At 37.8% G+C, this 23301-nt stretch overlaps 1 protein-coding gene across 13 annotated transcripts in view; it reads left to right on the forward strand.

Annotated features, from left to right (window-relative positions):
* The window catches only part of bbx (BBX high mobility group box domain containing), a 139177-nt gene that overhangs the window by 63509 nt on the left and 52367 nt on the right, over positions 1–23301 (forward strand). For 5 of the 13 annotated variants that reach the window (XM_073045285.1, XM_073045283.1, XM_073045281.1 and 2 more), the window contains one exon: positions 22887–22974. The exons of 7 other annotated variants lie outside the window; for them this stretch is intronic. In XM_073045285.1, coding sequence (XP_072901386.1) covers positions 22924–22974 — 51 coding nt within the window. In that variant the 5' untranslated portion in view covers positions 22887–22923. Of the gene's footprint in view, positions 1–11714; positions 11733–22886; positions 22975–23301 lie in introns of those variants that run through there. One more of the 13 variants, XM_073045284.1, reaches the window with a different exon arrangement.

Genomic DNA, 23301 nt, shown 5'->3' on the forward strand with positions numbered 1-23301 from the left:
TATGTCCACAGCACAACCCCTGTCCAGTGCTGCCTTTCAGATCCAGTGTGACCTGTGTTCAGCATACAATAGACTGCAGTGCTGAACCTCATGTAGCTGAAGCCTAATTACCTTGGAGAAGTCTCAGATCACACCAAGAGTGCTATGGTCTCCATTTGTAGGAAGGATGTACTGTATTTAGTGCAGTTTAGATTCTTCTGTGTGTGTGTTACCTCAGTTTTATAAATGTTGAACAGCTTCCATTTGTATGTTGTCATACACCCAGAGGCACAGGTAAAACCTAAATCAGTATGTTGTTAGAACTGTGCTTTTAAATTAATTTCCTGATGTAACACACAGAAATGGTGTCATGCAGTAGAGTTTCTGGCTCATTGAGTTTATGTAAGGCTGAGATAAATTAAGTTTTTGACACGAAGGAAAGTGAAGGATGCAGAATAAGGTAGATCAAAGTTGAAAGTAAGATTTATTATCAGAGTACATAAACCCTGAGGTTCTTTTTTCTGCGGGCATACTTAGCAAATCTAAGCATGGCGGATACAATAGGGTCTATTAAGAGGTACCTGGATAGGTACATGAGCTTAAAAAAATAGAGGGCTATGGGTAATCATAGGTAATTTCTAAAGTAAGTACATGTTTGGCACAGCATTTTGGGCCGAAGGGTCTGTATTATACTGTAGGTTTCTATGTTTCTATATGGATATTAAATGGGAATGTGAATGAAGTAAAGGATTTGTCATGGTCATTGAATGTTGAAGTGGGCTTGGGGGACATTTACTCTAATTTCTTATGTTCTAACAATTATTTAAAAGTACTATACTTTCATATTTTTAATTCTTGTTATCATTTAAGATGTGTTTCCGTCTTGTGTATACTTCACAACCATTCTTATATTCTGTTTTGAGGAATGAGGAAAAACTTCTTCACACAGAGACTGGTGAATCTGTGGAATTCTCTGCCACAGGAAACAGTTGAGGCCGGTTCATTGGCTCTGTTTAAGAGGAAGTTAGATATGGCCCTTGTGGCTAAAGGAATCGGGGGTATGGAGAGAAAGCAGGTACAGGGTTCTGAGTTGGATGATCAGCCATGATCATTCTGAATGGTGGTGCAGGCTCAAAGGGCCGAATGGCCTACTCCTGCACCTTTTTTCTATGTTTCTATGTTTTCTGGGCATCTTCAAAATAACCTTGTTTTATGCATCTGAGTTAGACGTAGTATAGAAAACAGTTGTTTTTAGTGGTACTGTATTGTGTTTTGTGATGGGTTGGGGGGATGATGGGGGAAAAGGACAATTTTTTAAAAATGCTTTTCAAAATGAGACAAACCAGCACTCTCCAACTGTGTGCTTCCTTTTCACAGCTTTAATGAAACATTACGGTAGGGAATTTCCTTGAAGCCCAATTGAATGTTATTTAATGATAGAAACTTGACAATTAAAATGAATGTTCCACAGTGTAAAGACAGGCTTGCTCTTCTGCTTTTTGATTTCCTTGCTTTCTCGTCTCCCAGAGCCTAACATACACTTATTTCCACCTCTGACTGGTAAGGTTAAAAGTAATGCAATTATGATGGCTACAAAATAAGTTGCGTTATTAGCGAAAAGTTCTATATACTGTTCCTACTGATTGAGGAAATGGTTACTGCATTATTACTTGAAATTCAGGGTTTCAAGTGTAGAACTAGTTGTTGTGTACATTTAGTTATTTTATATTTGTAGGTACCTCCATGGTTTCTATTCTCTTAACAATAATGACAAATAATTTTTTTTAAATTGTGGTTTAAGTTACCATCAGTTAAGTCACTAAAACTTGAAATAAAATGTCACCAATGTTTTAATTAGCCACCAGTAGTTTATTTTTTCCTTGTTACTACACTGACAGCATCTGCTATCTCTTGTGTTTGTGTGCTTCACTGTCACAAGGCCATCCATTTGCCTGCACTTCCAAAAGCCGATCAGACATAACACAACTGAGACTGGGGGATTAGAGCCAGGCCACCAGGAGTCTTGGACTTGTGACTTGGATTGTCAATCAAGTAATTTTAGCCCCATACTGTGGGGTTAACCTCATGGTCTGTAAGGATTGATATCAAATTAATTACGATTTAAAAAAAAATATGTTTGTTTATTTTCCCATGGCAAGTCCTGCCTTGTCAGTACAGTTCTTACAGTAATAGGTTAGTGATTCACAACTGACAGTCAATTGATTTATATAAATGAATGCTCAGAATTGCTTGGTTACAGATTAAGAATGAAAAAACTGTCAAGCTGTCAGAAACATTCCCACTATAAATGAACCGTAAAATAGTTTTAATATGGAAACATTCAATTATCACTACTCCCACATTAGCCATTTTAAGCCTACTATGTATGTCACAGCATGCTAATGACAAAATTATGTAAATTTTTCTGGATGTTACTACTGAGGGATTTTTAACAGCTAAAGAGCTTTAGACACCGTCAACTCTTCTATGATAACTTGAGTTTAGCAATCAGACACCACATACTAAATGTCAACTTGTAAATGGAATACTTTAAATACACTTGTAATCATTTTATTTGGTCTTCATTTGAACCCTCAGAGCTCTTATTGTTAATGTGATGTCAACCATCACAGGCCTCCTTCATTATCATTGAAGGGTTAAGTTTGCCTAATACGTACAGCAATCTTTTGTCAGTTTGTCTATTTTGAGATTAAATATATTTCAATTTAAAATAGAAATAATTTAATCTGTGATTTAGATCTATGCTCCTTTTAGAGCTGACTGTTTCAGTTTGTTGCGCACGCAATTCTCTAAAGTTCTCAATAGTCCTTATCCTGTCCTTTTACCTTAAGAACTAGTTTACATTATTAAAATAATACATTTTTAATTTATTACTTACAAACAAGTGTGTTTGGCAGATTTGGAAAGCTGGGAACATTGTGTGAAATACTGTACAATACACTTGCAAAGCAAACAGCGCTGTCAGGTACTTGACAAGACAAAGGAGTAAGAGAGGAATGACTTGAAAACAATGCAATAGAGATGGAATGAGAATATAAACCAGTCACTAGTGATATCCATGTTCAAAAGTGGAGACAAATGTTGGGATCATGGGATCAGAGGCCTGAAGAATGATGGTGTGCTCTGGCATTAGACATAGTAGTCCTATTGCTCTACATTTTCCATGTTCGGATTCCTGCTTGGAGACTGAAAATATGAATTTCTCCTCATTTTCTAAAACTTCATTTCACAATAATGTAAAGATTGGAATAAGAATGGAAAGGGACATTGAAGAGAGCAAAAACAACAGGGAAATTGGATTTGTGCTTGCAGGAAATCACAGGATATTTTTAATTTGTGATCCCTCACTTGTGTGTGAACATCAAAAATTAATGTGCAGAAGAGATGCTTCTCTGGAAGAAGTGATGGGGCTTTGCCCAAAATTTTAGGAAGGAAAATGCAATTGATATTAACATTTTTGTGTTTTCAAAATTTACAACTGATTTCAGGCAATACCTGCTTTACCGGGGGGGGGGGGGGGGTTAGGAATTGTGTACCTAGAAAGTGGTTTGCTTTGCTGTCTTCCATTTTGTGAAGCCATGTCATTTACACATATATCAAGGCTTACAAGTTGAAATGAAATAAAAATTGCAGTTAGTTATTTCATTTAACTAAGTTCCATGAGAGCAAATTGTATTCTGTATCACAGACTTCTGAGTAGTGATTTGTGAATTCTGTAAAGACACATTTCAGTTACCCAATGACTATTATGCACTGGTCGCCTTTAATTTGCACGAAAGATAATGGTGTTTTCTCTAATATTATTTGTGTTCTGATAGAGAAAATACATCTTCATATATCCATGTTCCAATAATTGTGAATGAGAAACCTTGCCATCCCTTCAGCATTTTCTACTGTGGTAGGAACCTGTCCCCTTCAACATCTGATATGAATTTTATTTACAAACATCATTGCAGACACCCAGCTCTCGGGACTGTGCTGCCAGGGCCGATAGTGGAGGCAATTAGGATAGAGATATTTAAGAGGCTCTTAGATAAGTACATAAATGTGCAGAGAATGGAGGGATATCGACATTTAATTGTGCAGTTAGTTTAGCACAATATCTTAGACCAAAGGGCCTGTTCTTGTTCCACCTAAAATCTTCAGATATATTTAAACAGGCCTCTACCTCCAGGTGTAACTTGTAACCTTTAAATGAGATATACAAAATGCTAGAGGAACTCAGCAGGTTGGGCAGCATGTATAGAGGGCAATGAACAGTTTCAGCCGAGTCTTTTCATCATACTATTTATTTCTCTACATAGATGCTTCCAAGGATTTTGTTTTGTGTTGCTCAAGTTTCCAAAATCTGCATGATCATTTGTGCCTTTGAGATGTTTTTAAAAATTAACCTGGATTCTCGATTCCTTTTTGCTCTTAGAGTTGGTTTCAACCCCAGAGACATCAGTGCAATCTGCAGAGATGCCCTGATTGGTGTAACTTTGGATGGGAGTGTGTGGGGATGTCCAAAAGTTGCTGTCAGTTTCATAGCGCTAGCAAATGGTGTCAATTGTGTGAACATTGCTGGTGTAAAATCTGTGAAGTTAACTATTTTGGGGCAGTGTGGAGATTTATGTTGTGAAAATTCTGTTCTAATTGTCAGGGTGATTTGTTATTTAACCCTCACCTGCTGCTGTTTTGCCGTTTTATTTGGTTTAAAAATTATTCTGTGTGACTAGTGGCATTGTCCAGTGAGAGTTGACAGGCATGTGAGGAAAAAAAGACTATAAGCAAATTAATTGTTGGCATGAGAGTGCATTTGACTAGTTGACCCCAAAACAACTGCCTCCAAAGCCATAAGAAAATGAGGGAAATATGTCGAACTGGGGGTTCATTTCAGTGAGTACCCGGAAAAATTGTCAGCCATAACTAAATCCATTTGCCTTTATCAAAGGTTTAGTGGCTGAAACCCCGCTCCAGATGGCTGAGTATACAATCTATTTTGTTTACACTTGGAATCAGATGATAGAGAGTATTTACAGAAAGATTTGTCAATGACAAAGGAATATTGAATCTAGTATACTAATTTCACTTTATTACTATCAATGTATGTATAATCTGCTCAAATTATAGTCCAAGCCCAAGTAGCAAGCCAGAAACTTGTTTCACACGAGGGCACACAGAATGAATGTTTATAGTTTAATATATTGTATTTTTCTTGGTGATTTTTTTAAAAGTCATTAATCATGTGTTTTGGTCAGTTTTCAATTTTAATCTGTACTTCTAATTTTAAAAGACTATTGAATTAAAATCTGGTTGCTGGCGCTATGACACTTATTTTAATTAAGCCTAGCGTTAACTTTGTCACTCTTAGATTTATTAATTTACTAACTAAGGTATTTAGAAAGAAACTGAACAGATTTTAGATTCGGCAGGTAGTAGTAGGGGAATTTACAAGATCCAGTGTTTTTGTGGAGGTTTCTGTAAGATAGATGAGTGTCTAGAACTTTTATTGTTGCTGTTTTATACGAAATTATTGTGCCTATTGTTTTTCCTTGTCTACAGTTTTGCTTTCATTGGAGATTATAATCTTATTGAAGGAATCAAAGATTGAATTATGGATATATGGCAAAGTTAAATCATTGAATTATTGTTATTGAATCCACAAAAGTTACAAAGTGTTTTTTAAATAGTCTTGTGGAGAAAAATGAGTATCTTCATTAGATCATCTGAAGTCATGAGGCATGGAATCCATGGAAACTGGCGCTGTGAATTCAAAATTGGCTAGTCCACAGTAGGCAGCGGGTGGTTGTAGATGGAGCGTATTCTGTCCAGAGGTCAGCGACTACTCGTGTTCCGTAGGCGTTTGTTTTGGCACCCCTGCTCTTTATGTTCGTTTTATAAATGATTTGGATGAGGAAGTAGAAGGAAGGGTTAGTAAGTTTGCACGAAGGTTGGTGATGTTGCAGATGGTGTAGAAGGTTGTTGTAGTTTACAACAGGACATAGGGTGTAGAGCTCAGCAGAGAAGTGGCAGATGGTGTTCAATCCTGTGAAGTGATACACTTAGAAGGTCGAATTAAATGTACGTTTTGTGGCAGTATGAAGAAAAAGAGGCATCTTAGGTTGTTGTGCAAATTGATAGGGTGATTAAGAAGGCCTTCATTAATTGGGGGATTTAGTTCAAGAGTCCCAAGGTAGTGTTGTAGCTCTACAATGCTCTCAAGTATTGTCTAATCAGACAAGCTCTGGTTAGACCACAGTATTCAGTTCTGGTCGCTTCACCATAGGACAGGTGCATAGGAGATTTACCACAGTGCTGCATGGATTAGAGAGCATGCTTGATGAGGATAGGTTGAGAGAGCTGGGGCATTTCTCTTTGGAGCATAAGAGGATGCGAGGTGATTTGATAGAGGATTATAAGAGGCATTGATAGAGTGAATGGTCAGCACCTTCCCCCCCCCCCCCCCCCAGAGTGGTAGAGAATCTCCTTTTTAAGAAGATGAATGTTAGAAAATATAGTGAGGATGTCAGAGGTAGGTCTTTTACACAGAGTGGTGAGTGTCTGGAATGCACAGCTGGACGTGGTGGCAGAGGCTGATAAATTAGGGGCAGAAGACAGATTCTTAGATTGGGACGTGGATGAAAGAAAATTTGGAGAGTTATTGGCTATGTAGAAGGAAAGGGTTAGATTGAATCAGAATCAGTTTATTATCACCAGTATGTGTTGTGAAATTTGTTACCTTGGCAGCAGCAGTTCAATGCAATATATAATATAGAAGAAAGAATGAATAAATAAAAATTAATAATAAATAAGCAAATCAATTACAGTATATGTATATTGAACAGATCAAAAACCGTGAATAAAACCAGAAATAATATATACTTAAAAAGTGAATTGGTGTCCAAGGGTTCAACTTCTGCCCAGGAATCAGATGGCAAAGGGGAAGAAGCTGTTCCTGAATCGCTGAATGTGTGCCTTCAGAGTTCTGTATCTCCTTCCTGATGATGAGAAAAGGGCATGCCCTGCCTCTGGAGCTCCTTAATAATGGATGCTGCCTTTCTGAGACACCGCTCCTTGAAGATTTCCTGGATACTTTGTAGGGTAGTACCAAGATGGAGCCGCCTAAATTTACAACCCTCTGCAGCTTTTTTCGGTCCTGTGCTGTACCCATACCATTCAGTGATGCAGTCTGTCAGAGTGATTTAGGAGTGGGTTAAAAGGTTAGCTCCATGTCGTGGGCTGAAATGCCTGCACTCTGCTAGAGTTTAACATGTTCTTTTTTAAAAATCTAATATAATCAGAACTTTTGTAAATGCTGCATTTTCCTGGTGATATAATTCCTCCTCCGGTTCTGGTAGGATTGCCTTTCTGTAAACTCTTCATAACCTGAAGAGTTTGCAGTTCAAAAATACAGCCATGAATTGAGTTTACATGTGGCAGCAGATGCCTGGTGCCCGGTAAAGCAGCCAGCAAAAATCCATCATGCATGCGACCAAATGTTCAGTAGTATACAGGGTCTGTACAGAAGTCAGACACTCGTAACCTGGAGTGGACCTGTACTCGTTTAAAAAGGATTGTCTAATAGCGCAATCCTGCCACTAACAGGTACAAGGAGGTACTTTAACTTGCTCTGAACTGCAAAGTGAAACTGAAAGCATTGTAACAATGAGAAGCCTCTTGTATATACAGTATTGGTCTTGTAGAAATTAACAAGATGGTATGGTGTAGCTAACATTGTTACAACCAGTTGGCAGGATTTTATTTTTGTTGACAAAAAAAATCTATTTTAATTTTTCTGGGATTTGTTTTTTCAAGTTACACAAAACTAGGGCTTCAGGGCAAAAAGTTTACAGAGGTCATGTGCTTTTCTGTGAAACTAGAAGGAGCAATTATGTGTATATCATAAAATAATTTTGGCTCTTTGGACTATTTTGGTGTAATCAGTTTTGCTTTTTGTAAGAATACCAACTCCTTCGGTAGTCATTTTCCTTCTTGAAATACTTATGTGATAGTTTACTTTTACTGAGTTCCAATTATTAAAAAATAATTTTTTGTGTGAGGTAAAATTGATAGTTATATTTTGTTTAAAAAGACATCTACAATATCTACTTAGAAATCTAGAATTTCAAGACACTGCCATATTCATTGCACTCCATAAGTTGCGTTGAACTTTACCAATTGTAATAAAAATGCTTAATAACTTTTCAGGCTAATGACCAATAAATTTTATTTTTCGCCAGCTTAAGTATTCTTTCTGCTCCATTTAAATTAGTCATTTTGGAATTTATAATCTTAGTATGGGGAGCAGAGTATTTGAAATTTGTTCTTGTTGTTTCCTGGTCTTGTTAAGGTTTGCTTTCATATGCAAACAGAATTTGAGGCAGGTCTCCTGTTGGCTCAGATTTGCTATTTAACTGCTCTTCGGTCATACTCTTTCCCTCTAAGTATTGCCCCAGAAGCATTCTTTCACTAGGAAATTGGTTTCTGCTACTTCTGAGGTAGAATGCAAGCTAGGAGCATCTCAGTTTTGCTGACCTGTTCCACCCTTGGAATAGTAGTGACAGCTGGTGAAAACCCCCTTCCTCTAGGGTCACCAGCTGTCAAAACTGTCTTTGTTACTGGATATTTGTAAATGTCATTGACACAATCATTCAGTAACAATTGGGAATTGTGAGATTTCTTTTGACAATTAAAACACTCAAAGAATATACATCATCATTGTTCAGACAATGCCAGCCCTGCATAGAAACCAGAAGTTCCTCTGAAAAGCACAGAACATCCTGTCCGTAGTACTGATGTGGAATGTAAGTTCTGGATAAATCTGTATATTTTGCAGAACAGTTGCTGAGAAAGTGGAACAGAATTTTAGCAACAGGTTTCCTACCGTACTCAATTATAAAAAGTGTTGTGATTATCTGCCAGTGAATAGAAACAGTTAAGTGAGCAAACAAGTTACTGAAGGGTCTCGGCCCGAAACGTTGACTTTACCCTTTTCCATAGATGCTATCTGGCCTGCTGAGTTCCTCCAGCATTTTGCGTGTGTGTTTCAGTTAAGCTAGCAGTTACTTTGAAAGATGGACCTTGTATTATGAGGAAGAACAAGCTGCATTGTACAGTTAGTTTCATTACACGGCTATCATTGAGTATTAATTATTGAGGGCCGAACTTAAAATTTTGAGAGATGTAAGTTGAATTAAATAATTTGGAATACAGTGCCACAAATTTATCAGCTTATCACATGAACCCAACTAGTTGACTGTTTGTTGTCCTTTTGGGAAAGAAGTCCCTCATTCTGATGGAGACTGGCAATTGTGAGTCCCGATGGGTTAGCAACCCACTCATTTGTATCAGTCTGCCATATGAAAATATCAGCATAATATCAGACAGACCCTTTTCAGTGCCCAGCTATCAATAATCTATGGTGTCTGTGATCAGGCTGAAAGAATTCAATCATTTTCTTAATGCTTTTTGTCTAGCCTAATTAACCAACTGCCAAATTAGTTAAGGATGGAGGACTTCCCTACAACACAGTAGAGATTCCGGTTCATAGGAAATATTGGTAATGTTAAAAATATGCTGTTGAAAACCTTATTGATTTTATACATAGTGACTGAATTGGTTGTGTAAATATGAGTACTAGTCTGTATTTGCACTTCTTGCCACATGCTGTGTGTAACGGGAATTTAAATCATGCACCTGTGTACAAATGTGGATACATACTAAAACTGTTGGACTGACAACAGATTGTCAGCAATTGTCATGACTTCCTTGTTGGTGTATGGATATCCAGTTATAAAACACCTTGGTCTTTCACCTTGAAACCACATCTAAGTACAAGAAGAAAGACTCACTTGGGTATACCTTTTTTTTAAAAAAAATGGTCTTTAGCTGATCTGTTTTTGGGGAATCTGATGTGCAATGTAATATAGATTCTTATCTGAACTGAATGCACATAGGCATCTCTCTTTGTAGGATGTTGGAGGGTGGGAGCCAGTGGGAATTGCTCCTTTCCTCTGCCACCGTAATCTCCCTCTGATGCCACAATTTTGAACTGGGCCATGGGGGGAAGCAAGATGGCCACTCACATGGCTGTTTTAACACTTGTCAAAATGTCATCCAAATCTACCCAAATTAGGTATGATAGTATAGTGGTTAGTGTAATGCTTTTACTGTGCCAGCGACCAGGATTCCATTCCTGCTGCTGTCTGTAAGGAGTTTGTATGTTTTCCCTGTGTCTGTGTGAATTTCCTCTGGGTGCTCCCCATACATTAGACGTATGGGTGAATAGGTTAATTAATCCCGTGGGTGTAATTGAGGGCCGGAAGCTCATGGGGCCGCAAGTGCCTGTCACCATCCTGTATATCTAAATAAAAACAAAGTGTTAGCAGCAGTGGTATCTTTCTTGAAAGCCACTGCTCTATTAGCTACAACTATGGTGGGGCATCATGCAATTAAGTTCAGGCTGTGAATGCAGCTCCCATGCTGCAGGCCCAGAAAATACACTACACAGTGCCCATACGTGAAAATCGCTCTACACGATCTTTGGAAAAAAACTAGAAAGAGACTTAGTGATGATCCATTTCAGTATGGCATTTTATTTGATTTATGGTTTCCCAGTTACGGAATCTGAGCTGTACATCTGAACAATGAAATTTAATTCAATTAAATAAAGAATAAAATGAAGTTTAGGAAAGGCAGTAGTGATGAAATGAGCTAAGAAAGATCCTGACAGAAAGAATGAACTGATTTGAGGGAATGAGGCTTCCATGTTAAAATTTAATGTACAGAGAGATGGTTTGGATTCATGTTTCACTTATCATGCTATTTAAAAACCTATTTGCTGTGTACAATGGCCTTAACAATTTCTGCTGCCTTTAGTGGAAAACAATTAAGTATGGTAGCATAATGGTTAATTTACTGGGTTAATATTTAGAGGCCTCAACTATTGTTCAGGAGTGAATTTGAGTCTCAGCATAACAGCTGAGGAATGTTAAATTCATCTAACAAACTACTTCAGGAATAAAATTGTAAATCAGTCAGGAAAAGCAAAGTTATCAGGTCACTTATCCGTTTCATTAATGTCCTTTAGGAGGAAACTCTGCCATCTCTTTATCTTGGCTAACCAGTGTGGGAGCCCAAATCTATCCATGCATTTAACATTTGCAGCTCTCTGAAATGGTTTTGCAAGTCATTCAGTTCAAGGAGCATTTAGGGATGAACGCCAACTGTTAACTTGCCAGTGATATCAATGTTAACAAAGTAAATGTCTATGCCACTATATATCTGTGCTGAGCTCATCAGTTAGTGCATCCTGTGGGAGAGCAGGATATCTGGCTGCGTAATTCTGCATCTGCCCACCAGTGGTTAATGCCTTCTTTATTGTAATTATGAAACAACAGTGGTGTCCACACCATTCTTTCACAAAGTTCAGTTCAATTTATGTCTGTTTTTATCCCTCCTCTCATCATTCAAGCTTTCATCTGACCAACATGAAAAATAAGTTGTAAGACCATATGAGCAGAATTAGACCATTCAGCCCATCGAGCCTACTCCACCATTTCATCATGGCTGGAAGTAGACTATTATTATTCAATAACTATACAAACCACTTTACTGTTTATTTAATCAAAACTAACAGGAAACATGTTTTTCTTGCAATTCAGGAATATGTCTACAAATAGCAGTCAGATATTGAAAAGTTGGGAGAACATGAAATCAGAAGCAAAAACAAAAGTACATTGTCTTTACAGGTACTGGCATACAAATTGTCACATAAGTAGCTAATACATCAAAATATTTTATCCTCTTGCTTAACCTAGTACTTTTACAAAGATCATGATAGACAAAGGGCTCAGGAATCTCTGCTGCTTTTGAAGGGATTTCCATTTGCCTCTTGCTCAAAATCAATGGATTTGATTTCCCTTTCTTTTGTTTCTGAACTAATTTGCAGCTTCCACTTGCCCATCTTCACTACAGACATGCAATTGCTCTGCATCTCAGTCTCACACAGAGTTGGCTGGAACAGGGGCTCAGAACATTATAATCAGCCATTTCATGAGATGGTTAAATATTCTGGGAGTTAAGCTTACTAATTGTAACAAATTGTATAAGAATCTGAATATCCCATTTGAACAGATTTTCAAATCATATTCAAACTTTTAGCACTTTTTCAAAGACTGTTGAATCACTAAAGTAAACTTTTGAAGAAGCAGATTGGTGTCCAACACCTTTAAATATTCCTTCACAGAAACAAAAGATGTAAACCTGCACATGGGGATAAAGCAGGTGAACAAAATCTTGATAAATGTTATTTAAAAAATGCAATTCAAGCGGAGACCAAGGTGTTAATTAAAGCAATACCAAGGTGGAAAATCCATTTAAAAGGTCCAGCACAAAATTATGTATGTAAATTATGTATCTATATGTAATATGAATATGAAGGGTTGAGGCATTAGAGGAGTTTGAAGAAGGCAAAAATGAAATTTTATGCTTTGGAAAAGGATCATTTGGAGTTCAGCAAAGTTGGGACCAGTGTTGGGTGGGGGTAAATGAGTAATTTGAAATTGTTGCACCTTTCTGTTGTGAAGATAAAATATTTACAATGAGCAAGATGCAACTCAGCAAGAAGAAAGAGAAATTAGCTCTGGAGGTGAAAATCCTGAGCTAGGAGTTTCAGAGATGTACAAAGCAGTACAATCAGCCATTGGCACCAAGGTGGAAATGAAAAGCTTTGAAGCTTTTCAATAATATTCTTTAATATTATTATTAAAATTCATTCTAATCTTGCAGTATCAGAATAATGCCTGTAGAAAAGTACTTATTGGATTTTGCTTCCTCCAGTAAGGAACACATTAAAAAAACAAAGGTAATTACATGTATATAATTAAAGATGAGATTTGGCAATTTGTAGTCAAATGGCACACCAGAATTCAGGCTGTACTTGCAGTTCTGTGCTGTGCCATAAGTGAACAGGCAAGTGAGAATCAGATGATTGCTTTCTTGATTTGTGCCAGTTGTATGCCCCACTTAACTTACAGCTAGCATTTAGATATGTTGCTGTATTTTATAGCCATGAGGGACCCGCATAATATGCAAATATATCAAAATAAATACAAACAATACTTGTATTCTCCTTCCAAATACCTGTGCATTCAGATCATTTGGGTTAAAGTTGGAAATTTTGGTACAAGAAGTCTCTGTTCAAAAGTGCAAGTTTGTTTAGATTACATCAAAGTGTATTTAGTCACAATATATAAACATCATTGACAGGGCTAGAATTTATTGCTTACTCCTGAATGCCAATAACCTTAAGAGGTAATTAAGAACTACAGTGGTGGGTCTGAAGTCACATATAACAGATATGGATGGATGATTTCTTTCTTTGGACATTAGTAAACCTGATTGGTTTTTAATGACAGTTACGTCACCTTATAGACAATCAGCTTTCTGATTCCGGATTTATTCAATGACTCGAATATGATTCTGTGGGCAGTATGACAGTATAGCAGTTAGTGCAATTGCTTTACAGATCTTACAATCACCGATTGGGTTTCAATTCCCACCGCTGTCTGTAAGGAGTCTATATGTTCTCCCCGTGACCACATGGGTTTCCTCTGGGCGCTGTAGATTCCTCCCATGTTCCAAAACTCTGCGATCAGGGTTAGTGAGTTGCAGAAATACTATTTCAGCACCGGAAGTGTGGCTACACTTGTGAGCTATACCTAGCACAATTCTCGGTCTTTGGTTGAAAAACAAAGCATTTCACTATGTTTCAGTGTACATGTGACAAGTAAATCTAATCTTAATCTGATTTAATTTTTCCAGTTGCATGATAAAAATTCATATTCATGCCTCTGACCCAGTGGTCCACTTCCCTGAATTTTAATCCATTAAATCAACTGCTATTTGACCAGACATGAAAGTGGCCTTTAAGGGTGGGGATTTATGACAAATGCTAAATGTTCCTTATGTTTTAAAGCATTTTGTTTACCTTTGAAGTACAATGACCTAGATAACTTCCAGGATGATTTATAGTTACTACAATAAAGGCAGAAAATTAGGAGTTCAAATGGGGGTTTCTATATTGATTGGAGGAGAGAGAAAAACCACATGGGAAGATTCTAACCGGTTCAACTGAATCTGCCCTTAATACTGTTAATTTTCTGAGGAAATCTGCCATTGAAGGCTTTGCTTTACCAAAGCAATGACTTTTTTTTTGTGATTCAATATCCTGGTCAGTTTACTTTAATGGGAAAACAGTCATTACAACTTGAACTTTTATTCCTCCACTTTCTTTAAATAACATTTGTGCATGATGTCTTAGAACACTTATACAAGTAGGCTAAAAAAATGTTTGGTTTAACTAAGGAGTTAAGAGCATATTTGACATCACCATACACCAGCCATGCTTCCTTTCATTAAAGATAGTTCTCTGTACAAAGTCTGTTTGAAGGTAGCATGTTTTCTGAAAGTCCCACCCAGTACAGTCTGGATAGTATAATACTGAGATAGCAACAAACGGGAACTAATCAATAAATCAGCATGCTTGTATTATCTATGGTGTATCAAAGTTTGGTCCATGCTAGATGTTTAGAGATGCTATACACCAGAGTAAGTATTCTAAGACTAAGACTTAGTAAGTTGGTCACATCAAGCAGAAGGCTAATTTACTGTAGTACCATTGGCAAGAAGTGAACCCTGTTGATCATTTCTACTAATTACTACAGCTATCTGTGCCACAAGTGCACAATGCATTGGCCCCAAATAGATTCAAATACATTATTTCTGCCTTTTTGGTGTAAGTTCAGTATAGTAAGCTTATGTTCAGTCCAGATGCTATCCAGCTGGCATATGTAAATAAGTGTGAATGTGGACAAGGCAGTTCCTTCTAGAATTCAGGTATCTATCTACTTGCTGTATCTTATGAAATGACCATGTCATTAAGGTTGCGAGTCAATATTTTAGTGACATTTCCAATGACAGAGAGCTAACCAGTTTTTACAGGAGTACCATTGAGAGTGTCCTGACCAGATGCATCACCGTCTGGTACAGGAATGGCAAGGTATCTGATGACAAGACCTGATAAAGGATTGCAGGGCTGCTGAATAGATTGTTGGCATCTCTCTTCCACCCATCCTAGATATTGATCAGGAGCACTGTGTACACAGGCACCTTAGCAAGAATCCCTTTCATCCATCCCATAATCTCTACCATCAAGCAGGAGGTACTGTAGCATTAGGACAAGGACTGTTAGGATAGAAAACAGTCTCTTTTCCCTCCAGGCCATGGGACTGCTGAACTCTCTGCTATCACCCAGGTCTCATCCTGTATGGTGGTCCAGTATTGAAATGCTATTGACTGTTTACTTTTTAACTTGTGTCATAAATGAACCTTATGCTAAATATCAATCTTTTGGAATACATTTTATTATTAATTTATTTCTGGTAATCACAACATTGTGGGCCGAAGGGCCTGTACTGTGCTGTACTATTCAATGTTCTATATATACTGCCATGCACCTTGGTCTGGAGGAATGTTGGTGCTTTTGGGGTATACATGTATGCGGTTGAATGACAATAAACTTGAGCCACATGATCCTCTTCCTGCCTTTCCTAATCTAAATTTATTGGCATTACCTTCTAAGACCCTTCTTCTGGTTCTAACCTCCCCTTAAGTGCATAATCTCATCTAAAGAATGTATGTGTCCCTTATATAATCACGGTCTCTGGTTCTATCCAGAAATAGAAACATTCTGTGTCCTTTCTCTCAAAACCTTGCATAACTTGCCTCTGTACGGTCCTTTTCTGAAGAGAAAGAAGTCACACAGCCCAGAAAACAAGCCCTTCAGCCCAAATTGTCTATGTCGACTGAGATGCCTATCTGCACTAATCTAATTTTCTTGCTTTTGGCCCATATTCCCATGTTCTCTTCCTACCCATGTCCAGCAGTTTGTTCATATACCCACCAGCCCCTGTGTGGGGAAAACTTGTCTCTTAAGACCCCTTTAAATATTTCTCCTTGACCTTAAGCCCCCGCCCTCAGTGTTTATTCTTCCTTACGCTTGTTTAAAAAATAGAGCCTTCCTATTTTGATAAACCTCTGTTGTCACTCTTCAGCCTACTGTTTTTCACTGAGAACAATGCCAGAGCATCCAATCTCTGCTTGTACCTTAAACCCTCCATTTCATTCAATATCTGGGTGAATCTCTTCTGCACTATTTCTAGCATTACCATATCTTTTCTGTAGCCTGCCGAGCACTTTCTGTTGTGAGATCCCTTGGAGTTGCCATGCAATTTGTTAGAGTTGTTAAGGTATATGGTGTGTTGCCTTCGTTAGTCGGGGGATTGAGTTCAAGATCCACGAGGTAATGCTGCAGCTGTATAAAACCTTGTAGACCACACTTGGAATCTCGTGTTTGTTCCTGGTCACCTCATCATAGGAAGGATGAGGAAGCTTTAGAGAGGTGCAGAGGAGATTTACCAGGATGCTGCCTAGACTAACGTGCATGTCTTGTTGAGTGAGCTAGGGTTTTTCTCTTTGTAGTGGAGGAGAAAGAGGGGTGATTTGACAGGGATGTACACGGTGATAAGTTGCACTTTTTCCCAAGGCAGAAATGTCTGATGCAGAGGGCATAGTTTTAAGGTAATTGGAGGAAAGTATGGAGGGAATGTCACATGTTCTTGGAGGATGGTGGGTGCATGGGAAGCCCTGTCAGTTGTGGTTATAGAGGTGGGTACGTTCGGGGCATTTAAGAAACTCTTGGATAGGCACATGGATGATAGAGGAAAAATAGAAAGCTTATATAGGAGGGTAGGGTTGGAATAACCTTAAAGTAGGTTTAAAGGTTGGCACAACATCATGGTCTGATGAGCCTGTACTGTTCTTTGTTGTTTTAGTGCCCCTAATTTTCTTTATTAATCAAGATTTCCTAATCTTGCCTTTTTCCATACTCTTAAAAGGACATGCTAATTTAGACTTTTTAGACATTATTGCTCCCTCTAGCAACCACTCCCTGTATATGTTCACCAGTTTCTATCTTGTTTTATTGAAGTCAGCCCTCCATCTCCCCCCCCCCATTTAAGACCTTATCTATAGATCCATATCTCTTCACATGACTACCTTAAAGCTTATCAAACTATGGTCATTGTTTGTAAAGTGTTCCTCCACAGAAACTTCTATCTCTTGCCCATTCTCATTCCCTAAAATTAGGCTTTGTATAGCTCCCTCCATAGTAAGACTCTTCAAATGCTATTTTTTAAAAAAACCTCCTTAGATACATTTAACAAATTCTGTTTCATTATTACCACTCCCACTAAGAAAAGACTAGTCAATATAAAGTTAAAATCAATACTATTACAGCCATATTGCTTTTATATACAAATTCTATTTGTTTACATGTTTGTTCATCTAAATTCCATTGACCCAATCTTTTTATCCTTTCTTACTGTGTGTAATCATTTGATTTCTGGTATAATTATAAATCTTCTGTCAATTCTAGAAAATATTTTTGAGTAACATATTCAGGACAGGATTGAACCCGAGTCTCTGAAGCTGAGAAACTATCAGCTGTCCCAGATCCTGCCCCACCTTTGCACTGTCTGTTGTTTCTTCCTATATCATGGCATCTACAACTATGTACATTGCAAACCAGGCTTCAATACACGTTTAACATAAATGCTCCTTAATTCTATCCCTCTAGAAATAAACCCTAACACTGCTCTACCTTTTTATGGACTTGGAACACCCATTTTACAGTGCTGCCATTTTTATTCTCCCCCATCTCCCTTCCCCAGATTCGAACACTCAACTATATATCAGTGGCATGTTCCACTGCCAGTTACTAGCCTGTACATCTTGTAGGAGGAAACTTGTGTATCTGAGGGGAAAGCCTCACAGTCAATTCCACACAAACCTGAGGTCAGGATCGCCACACTATTGCCATTCTACAATTATCATCTTGTGATTTTTTTATCGCAGTTTTCATTATTGACTAGAGGCCAGTTTATTATCCACATAATTTAAACTTAACCCTAGCCTATAACTGTAGTGATTGGAAGAGCAAAGCAAATCCCAGAGGACAATTATCCTAACACAGATCTTAACACCATCAAAATGTTTACATTTGTTTCACAATTCCTGTCGAGATCTTTCGATAGCATTGTATACTTTGTAATGTCTATGTATTTAAGATAGTCAAGGGTAGCTTACTGAGCAGCACTTTTAAGCCTTACTTTTGAATTATTTTCATACCAGTGCATGACTGTAAATGTCAGGCTTTATAAACCTGGAATACATTTTTATTCATTTGAAGTGTAACTTCTCTTTTCAAGTACAAGTAGAAAATAACAATATCATGACAGCTGGCTTTATAGTAGTTTATGCACTTCCAGAATTCTGCATAATGCCTCAAAGTCTTAGAAAATCTCTTCCATAGTCCGTCTTCTTGCATTCCCAATTAGCCTCCTCTACATCCCACTGTAATGTTTTGGAAATGGACAAGGATTTTGGAGAACTGAATGATACAGGTTTGATCCTACTCCAGGCTGCTCCTGGGTTTTTGTTTCAGAATGCTAGTGTTCTCTTCAATTGTTTGCTTGACTTGTATTTTTTTCTTTCTCTTTGAGTGTTGGTCTTTTTATTTTTATTCATTTTAAAATTGGGTTCTTTCTGGTTTCTTGCTTTGTGGATACCTGTGAGCAAGCAAATTTCGATGTTGTACAATTTATGCATTCTTTGATAATACAGTAAATCTACTTGAATCTTGAGTCAGGATGCCTAAGCACTTGCCTGATTGCACTCTGAAAAAATTCAAACCTGATTAACAGTCACTTGAGCAAAGTGTACCAGCAGATGTAGAATCCTATCCCAACACGTAGTCTAATTTTACAGGAGAGGACATACAGTTATTATGTAGCACAGTATTGAATAGGGCTGAATTTATTTTGGCATCTATGTTTTATGATTTCATGTTTGTTTTGCACAGAGATCTATTTACACTATTGCTTGATATCAGCTCATCTTAACACATTTGTATTTAATTTCTGCTTTAGATATGTGGCTAATTTCACGTCACATGCCAGTGATAATAAACTTGATTCTGATTCTAATTAAAGTTTGGTAGATAGAAGGGGTTAATAAATTATCAAGGAAGTAAACTGGGGAAATTTAGTGAAAGGTGGAATAATTGGCAGAACTAGATGTTAATGTTTATGTAATCCTGTATATAAATCAAAAGACTATTATGAAACAAATATTACCAGCAATAAAAGCAGTGTAAATGATAATTCAGAGTTCAAACTCTGTAACTAATTGCCGTTTTAAAGAATGAAGGAGGAAACGTCAAATCATTAAATAACATTATTAATTTGTTTAAATATGCTGTCAAGCAGGCAAAATAGCTTTTTTAATTTGTGCACCATAAATAAGTGTTTTTGATTGGTTGTCAAACAAACTTAAAATATGAGTTTGATTCACTACAGTGGTATATCATTTTTTTTTATGTAACACAGGCTTGACTTTCAATGGGTATTTCAATTTGAACTTAAAGGATTTTTAGGTAGTATCGCAATACTTCTCTGCTATGGTTTGGAATCAGCTCATGTTAATTCAAGTCTGCTCAAGTTCAAGCAGTTTCTCCCCTAAATAGTTAAGAGTGTCTTTCATAATAAAATGTAACTCATGCTGACCTTATCTGCTAATGCAGTAGGCAGCTTGCAAAGTATAGTCAAATCTGAATTTGCAATTGAAATTGGAAATTCCTAGCACAGTCGTCACAGTGACTATAACAGAAAAGGTATTACAGTTCACTGTCGTTAGCCCATTTGAACTGAAATCACACTGTCAGCAACTTTAAAAATTCTGCACAAAGTCTAATGTTGATGTTGTTGACAGTAATTCAGAGCATCTCCATAGGCTACACTGTTTACAACCTTATCCTGTCAGTTCATTTATAGAGAAGGGTGAAAGACTGAAGTTTTAGTTCTGGGTTGAAGGCATGGCTGTTCAGAATAGGTGAAGAGACTCTGGGATGCACATCAAATTTGGTAAACCCACTATCAATTCTGTTGTATTTTGACGGGTTAGGAAAAGCAGAAACCATAAGTGAATTTCAACCCTCAGATGGAGTTTTAATCAGAGGTGTGAAGCACTTGCCACATCTCTGGAGGCACCCAAGGCAGATATCAATAATGAAATTCACCACTGCTTTCAGTGTGTTATCAGTCTTTGGTTAACTGAGGAATGGATTGAAGATCAAGATCACAGAACCTGACACAAAATTCATGGTGTACCGGACACTAATTATTGCTACTCTTAATTGTGCTTTCTGAGATGAGCTCCAAGACTCCTTCAAGACAAATGTCTTTAGCCCATGACCACTGAAAAGTGGAGAAGCAGCATTTATGATGGTATTGAGAACCAAGAAGGGTATGCTCTGTGCAAAAAGTGCCCCATCTCGCAAACTGACCATCCAAGTGCACCATCAGCTATCAGCCGCTTCATCTCTGGAAGCCTACGTTTCAACATTGGTTCACTGGCTATCTCAGAATGCACAAGTTTAGAGTGGAAGTAAGCCATCCTTGATCCTGAAAACTGGCTGAGAATCGAAAGGTGAAGAACTGATGGGCATTGTAAGGAAATAACTACAGGTGGTAATATTCATATGGGATTTGTTGCAGAATTGTTTGCAATTAGTGACTGGTTGGACAAACTGGAGTTTGTGGGGTGTGAAAACAGGGAAGCTAGCCAGAAGAACCTTGTACAGAATGCTAGCCAAATCTTGAGGAGTCAAAAAGTATTGAAGAGGCAAATGCACTAAAGTAGAAGTGTTTGGTATTCACAGAACTAGAAATACATCATATTTGTGATGGAGAGAATATGGGGTTGATGCTCATTTTGGGGTAGATAGCAAGAATAGATACAATATAGTTTTCTCAAGGTGGTGGCTGTGGAAGGTGATGGAATTGTGATGGGCTGTAAGAGTCTGGATTTTGTTTAGTTGCTTGAAATTACTGCACATCTAGAGTTTGATATCAAATGACTAATCTAAGGAAAATTCCTGTAAAGGCTAGTGATATGAGTGAATACCTGTGCAACATCTGACACCATCTGTTTAGAAGATGTTGAAAGAGGGAACATGAGTATGTACTGTTATAGATACATACATAGATATAGAAGGTTAGTTAAGAAGGTTCAGTCGTTAGGTATTAATGCTGGAGTAATAAAATGGATTCAACAGTGGCTAGATGGGAGATGCCAGAGAGTAGTGGTGGATAATTGTTTATCGGGATGGAGGCCGGTGACTAGCGGGGTGCCTCAGGGATCTGTTTTGGGCCCAATGTTGTTTGTAATATACATAAATGATCTGGATGATGGGGTGGTAAATTGGATTAGTAAGTATGCTGATGATACTAAGGTAGGAGGTGTTGTGGATAATGAGGTGGGTTTTCAAAGCTTGCAGGGAGATTTATGCCGGTTAGAAGAATGGGCTGAACGTTGGCAGATGGAGTTTAATGCTGAGAAGTGTGAGGTTCTACATTTTGGCAGGAATAATCCAAATAGAACATACAGGGTAAATGGTAGGGCATTGAGGAATGCAGTGGAACAGAGAGATCTAGGAATAACAGTGCATAGTTCCCTGAAGGTGGAGTCTCATGTAGATAGGGTGGTGAAGAAGGCTTTTGGAACGCTGGCCTTTATAAATCAGAGCATTGAGTACAGAAGTTGGGATGTAATGTTAAAATTGTACAAGGCATTGGTAAGGCCAAATTTGGAATATTGTGTACAGTTCTGGTCACCGAATTATAGGAAAGATATCAATAAATTAGAGAGAGTGCAGAGACGATTTACTAGGATGTTACCTGGGTTTCAGCACTTAAGTTACAGAGAAAGGTTGAACAAGTTAGGTCTCTATTCATTGGAGCGTAGAAGGTTGAGGGGGGATTTGATCGAGGTATTTAAAATGTTGAGAGGGATAGATAGAGTTGACGTGAATAGGCTGTTTCCATTGAGAGTAGGGGAGATTCAAACGAGAGGACATGATTTGAGAGTTAGGGGGCAAAAGTTTAAGGGAAACACGAGGGGGTATTTCTTTACTCAGAGAGTGATAGCTGTGTGGAATGAGCTTCCTGTAGAAGTAGTAGAGGCCAGTTCAGTTGTGTCATTTAAGGTAAAATTGGATAGGTATATGGATAGGAAAGGAGTGGAGGGTTATGGGCTGAGTGCGGGTAGGTGGGACTAGGTGAGATTAAGAGTTCGGCATGGACTAGGAGGGCCGAAATGGCCTGTTTCCGTGCTGTGATTGTTATATGGTTATATGGTTATAACATTATTCCTGCCTGTAGGAAGTCATGCAGCACCAGCCCTCCCTGTTCACCTTTCTGCAAAATAGTCTTAGCAAAGTTCTTAGTCAATCCCCAGATTGCTTCTACCTTGTCTCAGTGAAAATTGAGCTTCTCTATACAGTAAATTCTGATTAGTTGGCCTATCTGCGAATCAGAGCAGGCACTTATTTGGGACAATTCTTAAAGAACAAAATCTAATCCAGGACATTGTCAGGATTCTCTTTGTTTATTTGGGACACTACATCACATAATTGCGACAGTGGATTGTTGCCAAGCAGTTTCTAACTAGCATCAGTTATGTGCACTCATGTGGCTGTTAGACACTACAGAGCGAACAGTTTTTAAATAGCACCAGTTGCTTGTGCTTGTTATGTTATCCATTTAGGCTGACGGACGCCAATTCAAAAAGTAATGACTCTTGATAACTTTGTTTTATTTTAGAGAAATGGCATTGTTGGTTATTATTTTACAGTTGATGTTAAAATGCACTGATGATCTGCCATGATAGGCAGTCCTGATGAAGGGTCTCTGCCTGATATGTCGATTGTGTACTCTTTTCCATAGGTGCTGCCTGGCCTGCTGAATTCCTCCAGCATTTTGTATGTTGCCTAGATTTCCAGAATCTGCAGATTTTCTCAATCTTCATTCATTGGTAATTATTTATTTCCAGTTGACCTGAACAGGTCTTGGGTAGAATACCAGTGTTAGTTAAAACTCTTGAAACTTGTTACCAACTGTTGTAAATTTGAGAATAAAATAAATAAAATGTAATCTCCATCTGGAGAGGGTGTTAAAGATTTACATGTTTGATGCTTCCAAATACTTGAATTCACTAACCACTATTATTGTATCAGTGAAGCTCTGATGGATTGATAAATTGAAATCCTTCTGAATCACTGTGAAGTGGGACATGAGAATTGGCCATTTTCTTTTCTTTCATCCAATCCATTGTGTATTCTTAATAGCGTTAGTCAGATCT

Source organism: Hemitrygon akajei, chromosome 5 (genome assembly GCF_048418815.1).
Source record: "Hemitrygon akajei chromosome 5, sHemAka1.3, whole genome shotgun sequence".
Taxonomy (NCBI): Eukaryota; Metazoa; Chordata; class Chondrichthyes; order Myliobatiformes; family Dasyatidae; genus Hemitrygon; species Hemitrygon akajei.